The 14,469-nt window shown below is 35.6% G+C and overlaps 1 protein-coding gene across 4 annotated transcripts in view; it reads left to right on the forward strand.

The window, feature by feature from the left end:
• Positions 1-14,469, forward strand: part of PCDH11X (protocadherin 11 X-linked) — a 516,609-nt gene that overhangs the window by 51,214 nt on the left and 450,926 nt on the right. For all 4 annotated transcript variants that reach the window (XM_072877252.1, XM_072877254.1, XM_072877255.1 and 1 more), the window contains exon 2: positions 956-1,539. In XM_072877252.1, coding sequence (XP_072733353.1) covers positions 1,000-1,539 — 540 coding nt within the window. In that variant the 5' untranslated portion in view covers positions 956-999. The remainder of the gene's footprint in view (positions 1-955; positions 1,540-14,469) is intronic.

Genomic DNA, 14,469 nt, shown 5'->3' on the forward strand with positions numbered 1-14,469 from the left:
TCACTGCAAAGTCAAATATTTTAAATTACCCTGAAAGTGGTACTGCTGAAAGGCAGTAACTAACGGGTGAAGACAATTACTGGCTTCAGTAATTTCTTCAACCACTGCAACTTGATCTGCAGGAGTAAATCAATCTATGCAATGACAGGGAGAATAAAATCAGAAAAAAGGCATGAAAAAAATTACATTTTTACCTGCACAATGAAAAGAATGTAGATGAGTTAGTACAGGTATATTTGAAATGGATGCTAAGCTGGTAGGAGCTAAAACTTCATTAACTAAAAAAATCATTTTAGATGGAACCCTTGAACATCTACTTCACAGAAATGCTATCCTAGATTATCCTAAATTCTGGAAAGGCAGAGTTACACAAAGATTAGACAAAGCAGCATATTCTATATATGGAGTTCAATAGTGTGTTTTTCTCTAAAAGTTCTCAGCTGTAGGGACATTGATATCTGTATGTACCTGTAAGTCATCCCATTCTACTTCCATCTTTCTTGAGGTTGTTTCCCATCTCTGAGCAAGAGATTTAAAAAGGTCTGGTTCTCAGCAGATGGTTGCTTGCAAACTTCTTACCTACTTTTTTCTTTGGAAACAAAAAAATTGAGGACAATGTAGCAGAGAGTTCAAAGGAAGAGGTTTTCTTAAGGAGCAAAGGAAAATCTCGTGCTGGAAACAGGGATTTTTGTATTTATTTGTTCATTCACTCTGATCCAGTTCTAAGAGTCTTACCTCCTTCTTTAGTAAACGGTTTTAAGGAAAAAATTGTGCAAGAAATTTTATATGTTTTATGAAGGATTGTTAAGTCAAATACCACTTTACTAATAAGGTTTTCAAACAGTTCAGGTTATTTGCTATAGGAAAGGTACTCCTTTCATGTCTCCATCACTTTAAGAACACAATATTCTGTAAATTTTTAAGAATTTTCCTTTCTTTCTTTTCCTTTTTCCAGCTACTCTTGGTGTTCTACAGGAATACTCATTAGTCATTCTGGAGATGGACTTGCTGTCTGGAACCTACCTCTTGGCAGTCTTATTAGCCTGTATTGTATTTCAATCTGGCGCACAGGAGAAGAATTATACCGTGCGGGAAGAACTGCCTGAAAATGTCCTCATTGGCAATTTGCTCAAGGATCTTAACCTGACGCTGGACCCAGATGTGCCCCTTTCCTCACCACTACAGTTCAAGCTTGTGTATAAGACTGGGGATGTACCATTAGTACGGGTGGAGGAGAACACTGGTGAGATATTCACAACTGCAAACCGCATAGACCGAGAAAAGCTGTGCTCTGGCATCTTTAGTGAGAATCGCTGCTTTTATGAGGTGGAGGTTGCTGTTTTGCCTGATGAAGTTTTCAGACTGGTCAAGATCAGATTCCTAATAGAGGATATAAATGACAATGCTCCCCTCTTCCCCTCAACAGTTATTAACATCTCTATCCCTGAAAACACAGCAATTAATTCTCGCTATTCTGTCCCATCTGCCATTGATCCGGACATTGGTGTGAACGGTATTCAACATTACGAACTCCTTAAGGTGGGTTTCTTCCATTCTTCTCTGTTACTGTCTGTGTTACTGTCTTCCCACAAATGTTGCCAGTCCTCATCAACCCATTAGAAATATGAAGCTGTGTACCACAGTAGTGGTACACTGCAGATACCTGTCTTGAAACGTTAATCTATATCTCTAAGTGTATTCTAGTGCATCATATCTTCACTTTGTGGAAAGCTGTGTGTGTATGTGCGTGTGTCTATCTGTGTAACACTATGATGAAACATGCATGTCTTCATGAACTCTCCACCAGCATTCAAAGTGTTTGTACACTTTGGCTAACAGTCTTCTTAGACCATTAAAGGTGTGTTCTTACTGCCACCAACATGACAATGCCAAGTACAACAATATTTTGCATTGGGTTTATGTCTCCCTCTTGCATGGCTACTAGATTTGAGCAGTAGAACTTAGCCCAGAAGCTTATGTGACGTGGTGCTCATCTCTATACTGATGAGCTATTCCAGAATGAAAAAGAGTTAATTTGTCAAAGCAGCTTTGTAATGTTTGGGTGGGCGTAATGTCTGGGCAGGAGAAAGTCCAAGATATACACAAATGGAAGGATAGCAGGGCCAATGGCCTTGTAAGAGCACATATTTCATATTCTTGCTTCTTTTACCCTTTCTAGCAAATGACAGGAGAACTGCAATTAGGGAACAAAAGAATAACATGTAAATGTGTGGTGTGTAAGAGTGTGTGATTGCTAGATAAAGGATTATTTTCATTTGAGTTTACTGAAGTAGAGAGTTTAGAACAAGGAAGGAACTTACCCTGAAACTGATTATTTATGGTTGTGATTGTATACGGGTTATTATGTGGGAAGCTGAAAATGTCTTCAGTTCCCTTGATTTGGAATAGGGAACTATTGAGTAGTTTGCTCAGCAACCAATCTGACACCCTCATTACTGACTGGAAGAATATATACTATATAGGCCAATATATTGCTTGATTGACTTGATAGCTAATATTCACTGATACCAGTACTTACTGGCAATTTAATAAAAATCAAGTGCTGCCTTCTTTTAGCTCTTTTAAATTGCTTATAACCTGAAGTAGTTGTGGCAATGTGGGTACTAACTAGTGACAAAGACATAAAAATCTCTTTCAGAAAACTGCATCCCACTGGACACTTCTGGTTAACTATCTAAAAAAAACCCCAAATACGTCTGTCTGCTCTCAGTGTAGCCTAGGAACTTAAAACTTTTAAAGAGCTTACTACAAAGACCTCAAACTTTGTAGTAAGTTCTTGAAAATTTTTAAGTTCCTAGGTTATACTGAGAGCAGACAGATCTACATGTGTGGGGTTTTTTTTAGATAGCTAACCAAAAGCGTCCAGTAGGATGCAGTCTTCTTTATTTGGCATTTTAAATGAGAAATTGGGGAATGAATAACAGCATATTAAATAAATAACAGTAGGAGTAGAAAATAATAAGAAAGCCAGGGCTACAGACAAAAGGTGGCAAAATAATACATGGTCTGAATAGAGAAATGTTAGTTATGTATCGGAGAGAAATGTGCTGTTATTCTAGGAAAAGGGGAAAAAAAGAAAATGGCAAAATCAGGAGTCCCTGGGATTGAGTGAGCAACCGTTCAGATCACCCCAACAGCAGCCTTGTATTGTGAGTTTATTTTTGGACTGTGTGTTCAGAAACAGAACGTAACAGATCAGCAGAATGATAGCATATTTGTATCGCACAAGTGGGAGCTCATCTGAAATACAAGCTACAGCTCTGTACCAAAAGTAGTGTAGGGCATAAGACCTTGTCTAAAGATTGAATGTAAGATGAGATGGTCTGCCAGAGAGCCAGGTTTCACTGAGAGAGGTGCAAATACCTTAAAAAAAGAAAGAAAAAAAAAAAAGGTATTTGAATTAGGAAAAAAAAAGAAAACCAGTTACATGTTTATTCAAGTATCTCTGAAAAACTGCTTTTGCCACATAAGGGAAAGAAAGGTGATTTGGATGACTGCACACTGGTATGGACTGAAAGTTCTGAATTCTTGTGCTAGATGTGCTGCAACCAAAATAATTTGTAAAATCACAGCCGTATAGACAGATCTCCTAAATGAATTAATTGCATTTTTCTGTCGCATGCCTGTTGGTCAGGTACTTTTTGAGTTATGGATCCACTGCCTTTAAATACGCCAGCAATTTCACATACCTTGGAAAGTATCTGTAAAACCAAGCTGCACTTTATGACAGCCAGACACTGTTTGGAATAGTAATGTCCAGATGTTATTCCATTGATAGTTTTTACAATTTAATACCAAAAGTGATTATATAAGAATGAATCCTTAGTAGTAGAAATGAAGGATTCTTTCTCCCAAAATGCTCTTCTCATGTGCATTATCCTATGCTGGTTTTCAGGGTATGCTCTGAAGATACTAATGTCTTCTGGCTTGAGATGTATGTTGACCTTTTCGTTCCTTTTCTAACCAGCATACAGAAGGGTGGGGAAACTGCAGCACATGAAACTGTCTTGCCTTCTGAACAGATGAGTCTAGCAGGGCTGATATGACAGTGTTGTGGGGAATTTTGGGAAGCACAGCATACTTGGAGGATGTCAGAGGAGTGGGAGATGATAAGCAAGTCACTTCGTAGAAGCACAAAGGCTGATGGTTTACTATGTGTTCAGCAACAGAGTGAAATATGTTGCTCTATATTATACAGAAAGTAATAGCAAATTGACAAGCTGTGCAATGAAGGGAAAGTTCTTCAGTTATATTTAACTTTTTTTGAAAGTTTAGCTGAAATGTGCTTATTATCTGTGTGAAGCCAGGCCTATTATGCCAGAAGATAAAGAGATTTTTTTTGTCATAACAATTTCTAAAAAAGAATGAACTTCGCACTACAAACTCAGCTGAGTACTTTATAGGTCTGTAACACATTTTCAGCGACTCTGTATCTCATTGCAGGCTAACTTTCATGTGTTACAATATTTCCGCACTTTGTTACACTTACCTTACAGCCCCCCTCGAAGTGTGCGGACAAGGTTGCATATAATTGTTGTATTGGGTTTCTTTTGCAAAGTAGATAGTTAATGATAAAGTCTTTTAACTATATGACAGACTTTCATGTTATTTTAATCTCCTACCTCTTCCTAAAAATCCTTTTAAAATAGAAGAAAACAAAACATCGTGAAAAAGGTATTCTCGTATTTTGGGTTCAGCATTACTTGGAAGTTTCGTAACACAGGATACAAGAGAGCGCTTTAATTACCACACAAATTAGCATTAGGGTATATTTTTGCCTGCCTGCATTTTCTCAAAATGTACCTCAACAGAAAATAACTTATTTATGTGTAACTGATTCATGGTACTGCAAGTTCAAAACTTTCCAGGTGTCTGTGATTCAACTATACACTGTCTGAAATGCATGAACTCTAAAAAGACAACAGTTTTACGTAACCTCTGCGTTTCTTCTTGCAAGACTTGCTTAGGAGTTGTGTGGAAGACGAGTTCTAAGAGATGTTCTAAAGAAAGCAGTTTTTTAAACTTTATTTATTTATTTTTTTAAGAAAGATCCAAACACCTCTTTTGGATAGTTTTTCTGTGGTACTCATTGTTTCCTTATTTAGAAAATGAGTTGCAATAATTTGCAAAGAAATATTTTCCACCCAGCCAATGAAATAGAGCTAATAATTGACCAAGAGTTGCTCTGCTAGAAGTTTACAAATATTGAATTACTTAAAAGTAGTAATGCTTTAACATTACATGAAGTTCTTTTCTTCCCCCCCCCCCCCCCCCCCCCTTCCATAGAAAAGAGGGTTTCCAGGAAACAGCCATGCAAGGCAGCTTGCTGTTACCCAGAGAAATTGTTGGGCATAGCATTAAAAAAGATCGTGTTTCTCTGCTGAGATGCCTGAAGCTGACCATGGATAGGATGACATTAAGGGTTCAAATGGCAGATGGTAAACAATGTTTACTATGAACAAGGTTAGGGAGGGAGAACTTAATTAGATATGATTTAAAAATAACAGAAAAAGCATTTAGAATGAGAAATAGCTCCAAGTCTACATTGGACAGAAAGATGGCATAACACTGATAGTAGGAGGTGATAGAAGGGGCAACTAAGATGGATAATGAAGTATTTCAGAGAAAGAAATGACCAGATGGAAACCCAATGATTTTATCTCAGTTGAGATAACTACTTGAAGTATAAAGTGGGAATGATAAGGAAAAAGAGAGAAGGGCATTCATAAACAGAAGTATGTTAAAATAGCAGGATGCAAGAGCAAATTTTAATTTGAAATGTTAATAAGCAGTGATTTCTGACTAAGGATGAACCTACAAACACTAATATTCTGGTTTAACCCTGGTAGGCAGCTAAGCCTACAGGTGTTTGTTCATCTCTTCAGGGCACTCACATTGCTTACATACTGATGTAAAATGTACATTGTTTTTGGCAATACCACCACAGTGTTAAAAATACTTACATGCTGTTGTTGATTACACAATTTCAGTACACTTATATTTGAGTTCAAGGCAAGCTAATATTTAGTATAACGTGATTAATACACTTAGAATTTACAGGTATTACAGGCCTCTGCTTTGACTATGAAGATTTTAGTGAAGCATTTCTTTGTGCTTTTAGATGTCTAAAAGGGGAGCTGTTTCAGGGCAGGTTTTGAATAGAATTCCAGCTTGGAGCACTGTAATGGAGAGTCACATTTGTACTTCCAAAAGGATTTGTATAAGCCCATGTTTTAATTAATTTTAATTGATTAATTCTTAAATTTTATTCTTTTTATTAAATTACTTTTTATTAAATTCTTTTTATTGATTACTTAGCATTTCTTGTCAACTAGGTATACCATATACACTAGATATTGCATAGATACAGCAATGCCCAGTTAGCAGTGGACTAGAGTGAAAGCATAACTCTGCTCCTACAGGAGTGGAGCATTTTCTTCTCTGAGCTAATCCTGTGTGCTAATAGGTTGTTGCTCTAATCTATCGCAGTTTGGGGGGAAATTAGATTGGTGTTACTGTTATAGTTCCATTACTCTTACCTATTACAGTAATTTCCCTGTATTTACTTATCATCAGAAGCAGCTGGTGCATTCCTTCTAGTATAATATAATAATCTTTTTGTAGCTGTCAGTTCATACCTCTGTAATCTGACAAAATAGATTCTTACTCAGTCTCACAACACGTCAGTCTTGCCTCTGATGAGGAGTTACCTCTTGCTACTGTAAATCATCTCTTGTGATGTCTTTCAATAGAAGCTTTCCCCTTCTTTCTGATACAGTTTATCAATTCCATGACCCGTGGAAGATGGAGATCACAAATCTTCATCAGATTTCAAGCCTGCTCTTGCAACTAGGTTATTTCTGAGCCTCACACTAGTTCTGGATCAAGTAACTAATGTCACTGTTTGTGAAAATCAAGAATGGAAGGAGATGTGTTTTATGTAAAATGAAAGGTAGGAAGGTATTAAAATTATAGAGTGAGACTAGATTTGTAGTTAAATCAGAAAATGAAATCATTGATAATTGTATCATAAGCAGTGATACAAATTTGATAGTCAAAAGCACTAACAATAGAGGAGGACAAACAAAACTTTTCTATGGCCTTTTTGTGTTTTAATGTTACACCAATACTATCTGAGGTGTTCAGTACATAGAGAGAAAGGCAGGAAGCACAGTTAACATCCTTGCAAACTCAGTGCACAGTGACACAGACTTATATTTTCTTAACACAGGTGTTGAGATCATCTGCACTGTCCCAAGCATCAGCTGCTTGAACCTCTCATTTCTGTCCTTTTTTATGCTTTCATTTCTTTAAGTGGAAGCTGAAGCAGCAACCCTTGCTTTTATTGTCAAACCATGTTTAATGAGGGAGCATCCCACAGATAATCATACTGAAATTAATGTGGATGATTCTTCTGTGTAGGCTTCAACAGCATGAGAGGACAATGAAGTGTTATATTGGCCCTTTAAATAGGTCACAGAAAGCCTGGGGTGGTTGTTATCAACATCTGCCTTCTGTGAAAAAACTGCCAAGACAGAGCTTTTTCTACATGTAAACTGACATTTATTAATATTGTCAGGTCTGACTGTATATTGCAGTTAGACACTAATAAGATTAGGTAAATTCCAACTTCATTACTCTTCCGTTATCAAAAATCCTTTGTAAATTTATTGTAACCCACCAGTACTGAAGTATTTTTGCACTTTCTAATTTCTTTTTTATTAGCAACCCTGTCTAGTAATTGTGTAAGGGACATATGGCTGAATTGTAAAAATGGCTATTCAAGGTCCCAAGAATTTTCATTTTACAGACTCATATATACTCAGGAAAATACATGATTCAGATAGGAGATTTCTTGGCTTCCTGATAAGACAACGACAATAACTTTCCAGTATTTCTTTCTTGTAATTGGAGAAAGGCTAATTGGTCAGTGATGTTTCAAGATTCACAGACACTGAAACAAAAATCAATTACACGCATATTGATGTCCCAGGTAACAATAGTACTTGGGTATTTGAACCTAAAACTGAGAAATAATGTTTTTTTTAAAACAAATCCTAGATTTGACAGTGCTTATTATATACAAGGTGAAAATAAAATGTGTATTAAAAAAGCAATGGAGGGTTGGTTTCTTTGTTTGCTTTTTTTCCCCCTCCCACTGACGTGTAGCTTAGACGAAGATTTTGAGTTTCTGCTTGGATTGGGAGGGTGGCTTGTTTTTCTTACTTCACAGTCCCTTAATTGAATTAGCATAGGGATTTCATTCAGCATAACTTTGCAGGACAGGTTAAATTCCATCTTCATTGTAATGGCTCATATGGATTATACTTCATGTATTTGCAGAACAGTACTGCATTGTCTTTTCCATTTCATGTGCCAGCATAGATGGGAGAGGTAATAAATTTAGGAAGCTCAAAAATAGATTTAGGAATTTTTTTGCTCTGGAGTTGCACTCCAGTCAAGCTCTAGGGTCACCCTCTAGTGCCTGTAATTTAATAAATATGGAGAGTTGGACATGTTGTCTTTCTAAGGTAACTTTTAGCTGCCCTTTAGAAGAAAGAGGTTTCTAGGACAGGCAGGCTGTCTTTTGAATGATGCTGAGTGCTTTATTTCCTAAGTCCACAGTGGCAGTGGGGAATAGGTCAGAACTGAAACATCTTCCCTTTCTTTGTTACTGCTAGAATATCAGTGTATTTGTTTAATGTTATAACATAGCTTCATTTTTTTCACATGGATGGTTCCCTCTCCTTGTCTTTTCCCCTGAGATGTGGATAATTACCATCTGAAGTGACAAGAATTTCAGCAGTCCCTTGAAGACTTATGAATACTACTTGCTGAGATGGCCAACTTCACAAATAGATGTTATTCGTAAAACTTATCTTATTTCCTTTAATATACATTTGTAGAGGTTGAAGTGCCATTGCCGAGTCTGTTAAATCTTGATGCACCTACCTTCCAAGTAATTTAGGATTTTTTTATTCTGTTTGGTTTATTCTACTCATGAAGTAATAATGTGCTGCACAACAGGGTTAGATTTGAAAGTTAGTCTTCAGCTATAGGGAAGTTCAGCCATTAGCAGAAAGGCTCAATTCTTTGAAAGATTGAGCCTCAGAGAGTCTAAAACTATTAACAAATATATAACACTTCCTGCCATTTATGTGGTTTAGTTGATGTTGTCCTTAGTACTGTTATATAGAGTTTCAGATGCTCACTCTCTAAACCTCTGATTGGGGAAAGAGCCTTTTTGTTCCAGAAACATGAGATCAGTTGGTTTCAGGTGTAGTAATAACTTTGATACAATGGTTTTAGAATTAACTTCATAAGTAAGTGTCCTTTATTCTAGAAATCAGTTCTTGAAAAATAAATATATTTTCAGAAGTTAATGATTTTCATTTCACTCAGGCTTTTGTCTGATAGGTCGATTGGCCTGATAATAGCTTTGTTTCTAAACTTGTTTTATGCAACAATCCCCTCTTGCCCATGCATTTTTGTCTTGTTTTTACATGTATACCAACCTAACTTACCCTGCACAACTTTTATTTACCCCAGTACCTTCCCATAAAAGAAACCTGTAGCGAGCCTATCCAATAAAGATTTGGGTGTGCACAGCAAGTATTTGATAAATGCTTTAAAGAACACATTAAATGACTTAGAACAGGATATATTTAGGTAACCCCTTATGTTGTTCTTGAGAGAAGAGAGGGAAAAATCTGGTAGTGTTGCAGATTGTAGAAGTTCTTAATGCTAAATAAATCCTAATATCAAAGATGTGCAGAATTTACTTGTTACCAGCTTCGTTAGGATATAAAAGATATGTTGAAGTAATGAGAATTAGTTCAAATAGAATAGAATAGAATAGAGAGTTTACCCAGCTTGCACTTTAGGTGAAAAGTGATTGGCTCCCTACCATAATTTCTCATGTCTAGGTCAGGTAGTTTTGGGTTAGTGGATAACATGACATGAGCTGAAATAAGCTATAAAATGAGATACAGAAACTTGAGGGATGCTTATGAGTGCTAAGTGACATTCTAAAATCTTGAAAAGCTCCCCTGCAAATATATGAAAGGGACAAATAACTTTCTTTTTGATCTTATTTTCTGTTCGTAATTACAGGAGAACTTGGAAGGTCGACCGAGGGAGAAATTATATATATTTATAGGTAGAGTTCTTGTCCTTTACATTTGTCATTATCCTTGGACATCTAGTGAAATATATTTGCTTCTCACTGTTTTCCAATTACTTAACTTTAGTAACATAAAGAATTAAAAAAAAAAAAATCTCTTCACTTTACATAACTCCCCTACCTGAAAATCTTTTTACCTCATCTTTGCATCATGATGCTATTTTCATTATTTTATGATGTAGTTCAACGTCCACCTTGTTACAAAGCCCTCCCCATTTACCCGTTTTTCTTACTATCCAAAATATCAAAGTATATAATCCTTATGAGAAGGTTTTGTAGTAGAATAAAAAATATTACTCAGTAGTAATTTGTCTAGAGGGATCTGGACAGGCAAGTGGTCATCTATGAACATTGTTTTGAAAAAGTCAGTGGGTTTGATTTTTAAAGGGTCTGATTTGCATTCTTACAGCTGTGAATTAGTGTCTCTAAGTAGATAAAACTCTACTACTGACTGGTGGTAGTGAGTCAAGAGTCAAGGCAATTGCTTCTTTTTGGTTGATACAAGGCTCCTTTAGGGTGGTTTATGGCATTATTACTGTAAAACTGTCAGGTTCCATTATCCTGACATCCCTTTGGGGGATTGACTGAAGACTGGAGGAGAAAGCCTTGCTTCCAGGCATGGTAAGTTCAGTGAGTTTGGATGAGGGACAAACTGGTGTATCGTTTTGCATGCAAGGCTCTGATTTTCACACTAGCTGTCATTAAACAATAATATATAACTTAGTATGTCTGTGTGTGGGAAGGAGGATAGACTCAAGCTGGAAGGCACAAATCTGTCAAATGGAGATCTTCACTTCATCTATCTTATATGTATATTATCTTTTGCTGATGTCCAGACAGATTAGTATGCTAGTTAACACAGATGTGGTGATGCTTTCTGAGCATAATAGACTAAGGATTTGTTTACATAGTCCTCTTGAAACTAAGTATATAGACAACACTTAGAAATTAATATTTTCCCAAAATACATTGAGTAAAAACTTCAGTTTCATTTATACAGAAAGAAATTGCCAATTACACAATCTATAATGCTCTCAACAGTAAACTACAATAAAAGCAGTAGCAAAACCCCCATGTATCTCAATAAAATTATAGTTTGGTTTGCATATATGCATGATATTGGAACTGCAAATATGCAATCTCAAGCAGTTACAAAAAGTGTCATATTCTTCAGCAGTTACATTGGAGTATCCTCATGAGAATAGTGAATTTTTATGTTTACTGTACAATGGCATTGTAATGCATCTCTGAGGAAAATTCATAGAAAAATATTAAATGTCATGTTCAAGTGACTTTTCCAAACTTGACTTAAATTTTTTTTTTGTGAATACTTTTAAAATCTTTACAGGTTGCCAAAATTTCTAATGTCGGCAATATCTGAGTTGACTACAGGTCTAAAATGTATGGCAGAAATAGTACTTTCCATATGTCATTTGTGTGTTACAACTTTTAAAGTAAGCTCATTCATTAACTGAACTTTCTGAAGGTCTTTGAAGGTTTCACATAAGCAACAGTATACTGAAGACTCCTTTTTGCCTTTGTCTGTAGGTGTAGATGCTGGTGATCGTTTCCTTGACAACAGGGTTGTTTTTTTTTTTCCATGGTTTTTTTGGTTTGGGATAGCTGTATCTTATGAGCTACTTGGAGGAAAGAAACAAATCAGTGTTACAAGCTCAAAAGAAGTCTGGCTTAAGAGAATTTGAGATTTGTGAGGATTTATAAAGCATGTAGACAGTTAAAAATATTTCAAAAACTGCTGAAAGGTTGTTGAAGATGAGATTTTTTTTTTCCATCAGTTAATTGCAAATATTATTGGCTAAACATTTTATAAGTGCAGACAAACAATAAAATTCTCTAGGAAGATCTCTCTGAAAGTTAAAACTGAAGCCATGATTGAGTTTTACTGGTCACTTGATCAAGACTTAATTTGATTTTAGTAGAAGCTGCCTTGAGTCTTTAACTTTTCCTTATGTTATGCTGGCCATAAAATCCTCCTCAATTTCAGAGGGTAAGAAGCTATTATGTTTATTTGATTTGACTTTCTCTGTTTTTTGCTTTCTGCAAGATGCAAGCAGGAAGACAACAGTTTTAACTGGATATCAGTACAGAGTATGCTGTTGTTACAGTTGCGTGTAGATTTCTTGTGTATAAGTATGTCACTACATGGAAAATTAATTTGAGTTAGGATAGCAGAAATGTACACTGTGTCTCAATATATTTCACACTCTTCCTGGGGGCTATATTTAAAAATGTATGTAAGTAAAAAACTCTAAATTGAAATTTTAATTTTTACAGCTATCATTAGCTTTCCTCATGACAATCTAGCATTGAAATTCAGTCTTTGAAAAATCAATACCTTCACAGTCTGAAATGAAATAAATTTATCAGTGCTTTAAGGAGTAAATGCTTTTATCAATTATAAAAGCAGCTCCTGATCATTGTTTGACCCATATATACAGTTTTTAAAATCAGAAAAAAATGAAAACTGTGTATAGAAATGAACGCCAAATTTGCCAGTGAAGTACTCAGGTGAAAAGGATGACATCACTGCATGCTTTCCTAATGTATTAAGATGCTCTTCATGCCTTACAGTGTAATGAAAAGCACAAGGATAGAGAAGAGTGAGGAATTCAGCAGATTTCTGCTAAGTTTTCATGACTTGATGATGATTTTCAGGCAATTTGGAAGAATTTCAGGGGTCTCAGATTTCATCATATGCTTCCGCTTGCCATTGTTTTTATGCTTCCCTAACCTGTGTGTTTTTCCAAAAAAGTAGCAGTTATTTACTCACTTGTAATTGTGGAGCTTTACCACAATAAGCTGTTGGCAATTTTTAAAAATGGTAACAGATTTATGTTGTGCCACAGTCGGTTACTGTGTTTTTCACTGGTAAGTCTGGGAATCCCCATGCAGCCATCAACGGCCATTTCATAAATGTCTGTCTGTCTTTCCTACTGCATTTACTAGTAGGTTCTTAAACAGATAACTGCTTAATACATCGTTCCTGGAGTAGTATTTATAACTGTTTCATTGGTAGCTGTTTGTATTCTCTTTTTTTTGGAGCTACCAAGTACAGCTAGCAGGACACACACTGATCTTGCAGCCATCCAACAAGTGGTGTATAAGCCTGTTCTTGACTCTGTGATAAGTCACCTGGTCTCTTTGTGTCTCTCCTGCTCTGTTGAAAATTCATCTGTTCTACCTGCTTTGCATAAATCAGGTCCCCCCAAAATACTTAGGGATCAAATATGGCCTGCAGGTTTCCAACTATTATCTTTCCCCAAATCTGATAGGTGAGAACAGTGCTAACAAATTACTTCTTCTGGGAACTTTTTCTCAGATGCAGTAGAAGAAAAAATTGTGGCTTAAACTATATATATATTTAGCAATTTTATATATGGGACATGCTTTATTCTGGCAGGTTGCTAACAGTGTACTTAGGACAAATTATACTGCACCCATAATCTTTACTACTGTCTCAAAATTTACAATATTTTAAAGATTTCATATTTTGTCTGTCACAAAGGAAAGAGGTAGGAGCCTTTTCAAAATACCCTGAGAGTTTATCACCATTGTGCTGGTATATTATTTTTATATATTCAGTGTCAGTATCTGTGAATAAAGATGTTTCTCTTTGGCCCCTATTTTATCTTTAAAGAATGACCTGGCCTAGGTTTCTGACTTCCAGACCATTTATTTATTAATTATGTTAGTGAAACTGACTTCGGTTTTCTGCTTGATATAGTAGTCATCACCAATGTATCCAAAGGATTTTTAATTTTTTGGGTAATTTTCTTAGTTAAAAAGTTTGTCATTAAACTCGTTCATTACTAAATAAGAACCTTATTACTAAAGGCAGCAAGAGCTATCACCATCCAAGCATGAAACGTATTATGTTTAAAGAACATTACTTTTTTGATCAAATTAAAAATAATTATTACAAGTTCTAGAGAAAATTAACTAATCATACTCTGCATTGCTGCATAGAATGTAAAAGTTCTTTAGATCCGTAGTAATTCTAGTTTCAGAATAATTTTGTGAGGATTCTTTTTTCCTGCTTCTTTTAGTTATTGTAATGGATGCAGCAATACAAATTTTACTTGTATTTTGGATGTCTATCATGAGAAAGCTTGAATTAGATTTCCAGCAGACTGCATGCAAATCCTAAAATTATTCCAATTATTATTATTAAGAATTCCAAGTTATTAATGAATAGTTGTCTTTTTCACATATACATCTGAGATGATAAAAAAATACTACTATAA

The sequence above is a fragment of the Ciconia boyciana genome, chromosome 12, assembly GCF_034638445.1.
Source record: "Ciconia boyciana chromosome 12, ASM3463844v1, whole genome shotgun sequence".
Classification (NCBI taxonomy): Eukaryota; Metazoa; Chordata; class Aves; order Ciconiiformes; family Ciconiidae; genus Ciconia; species Ciconia boyciana.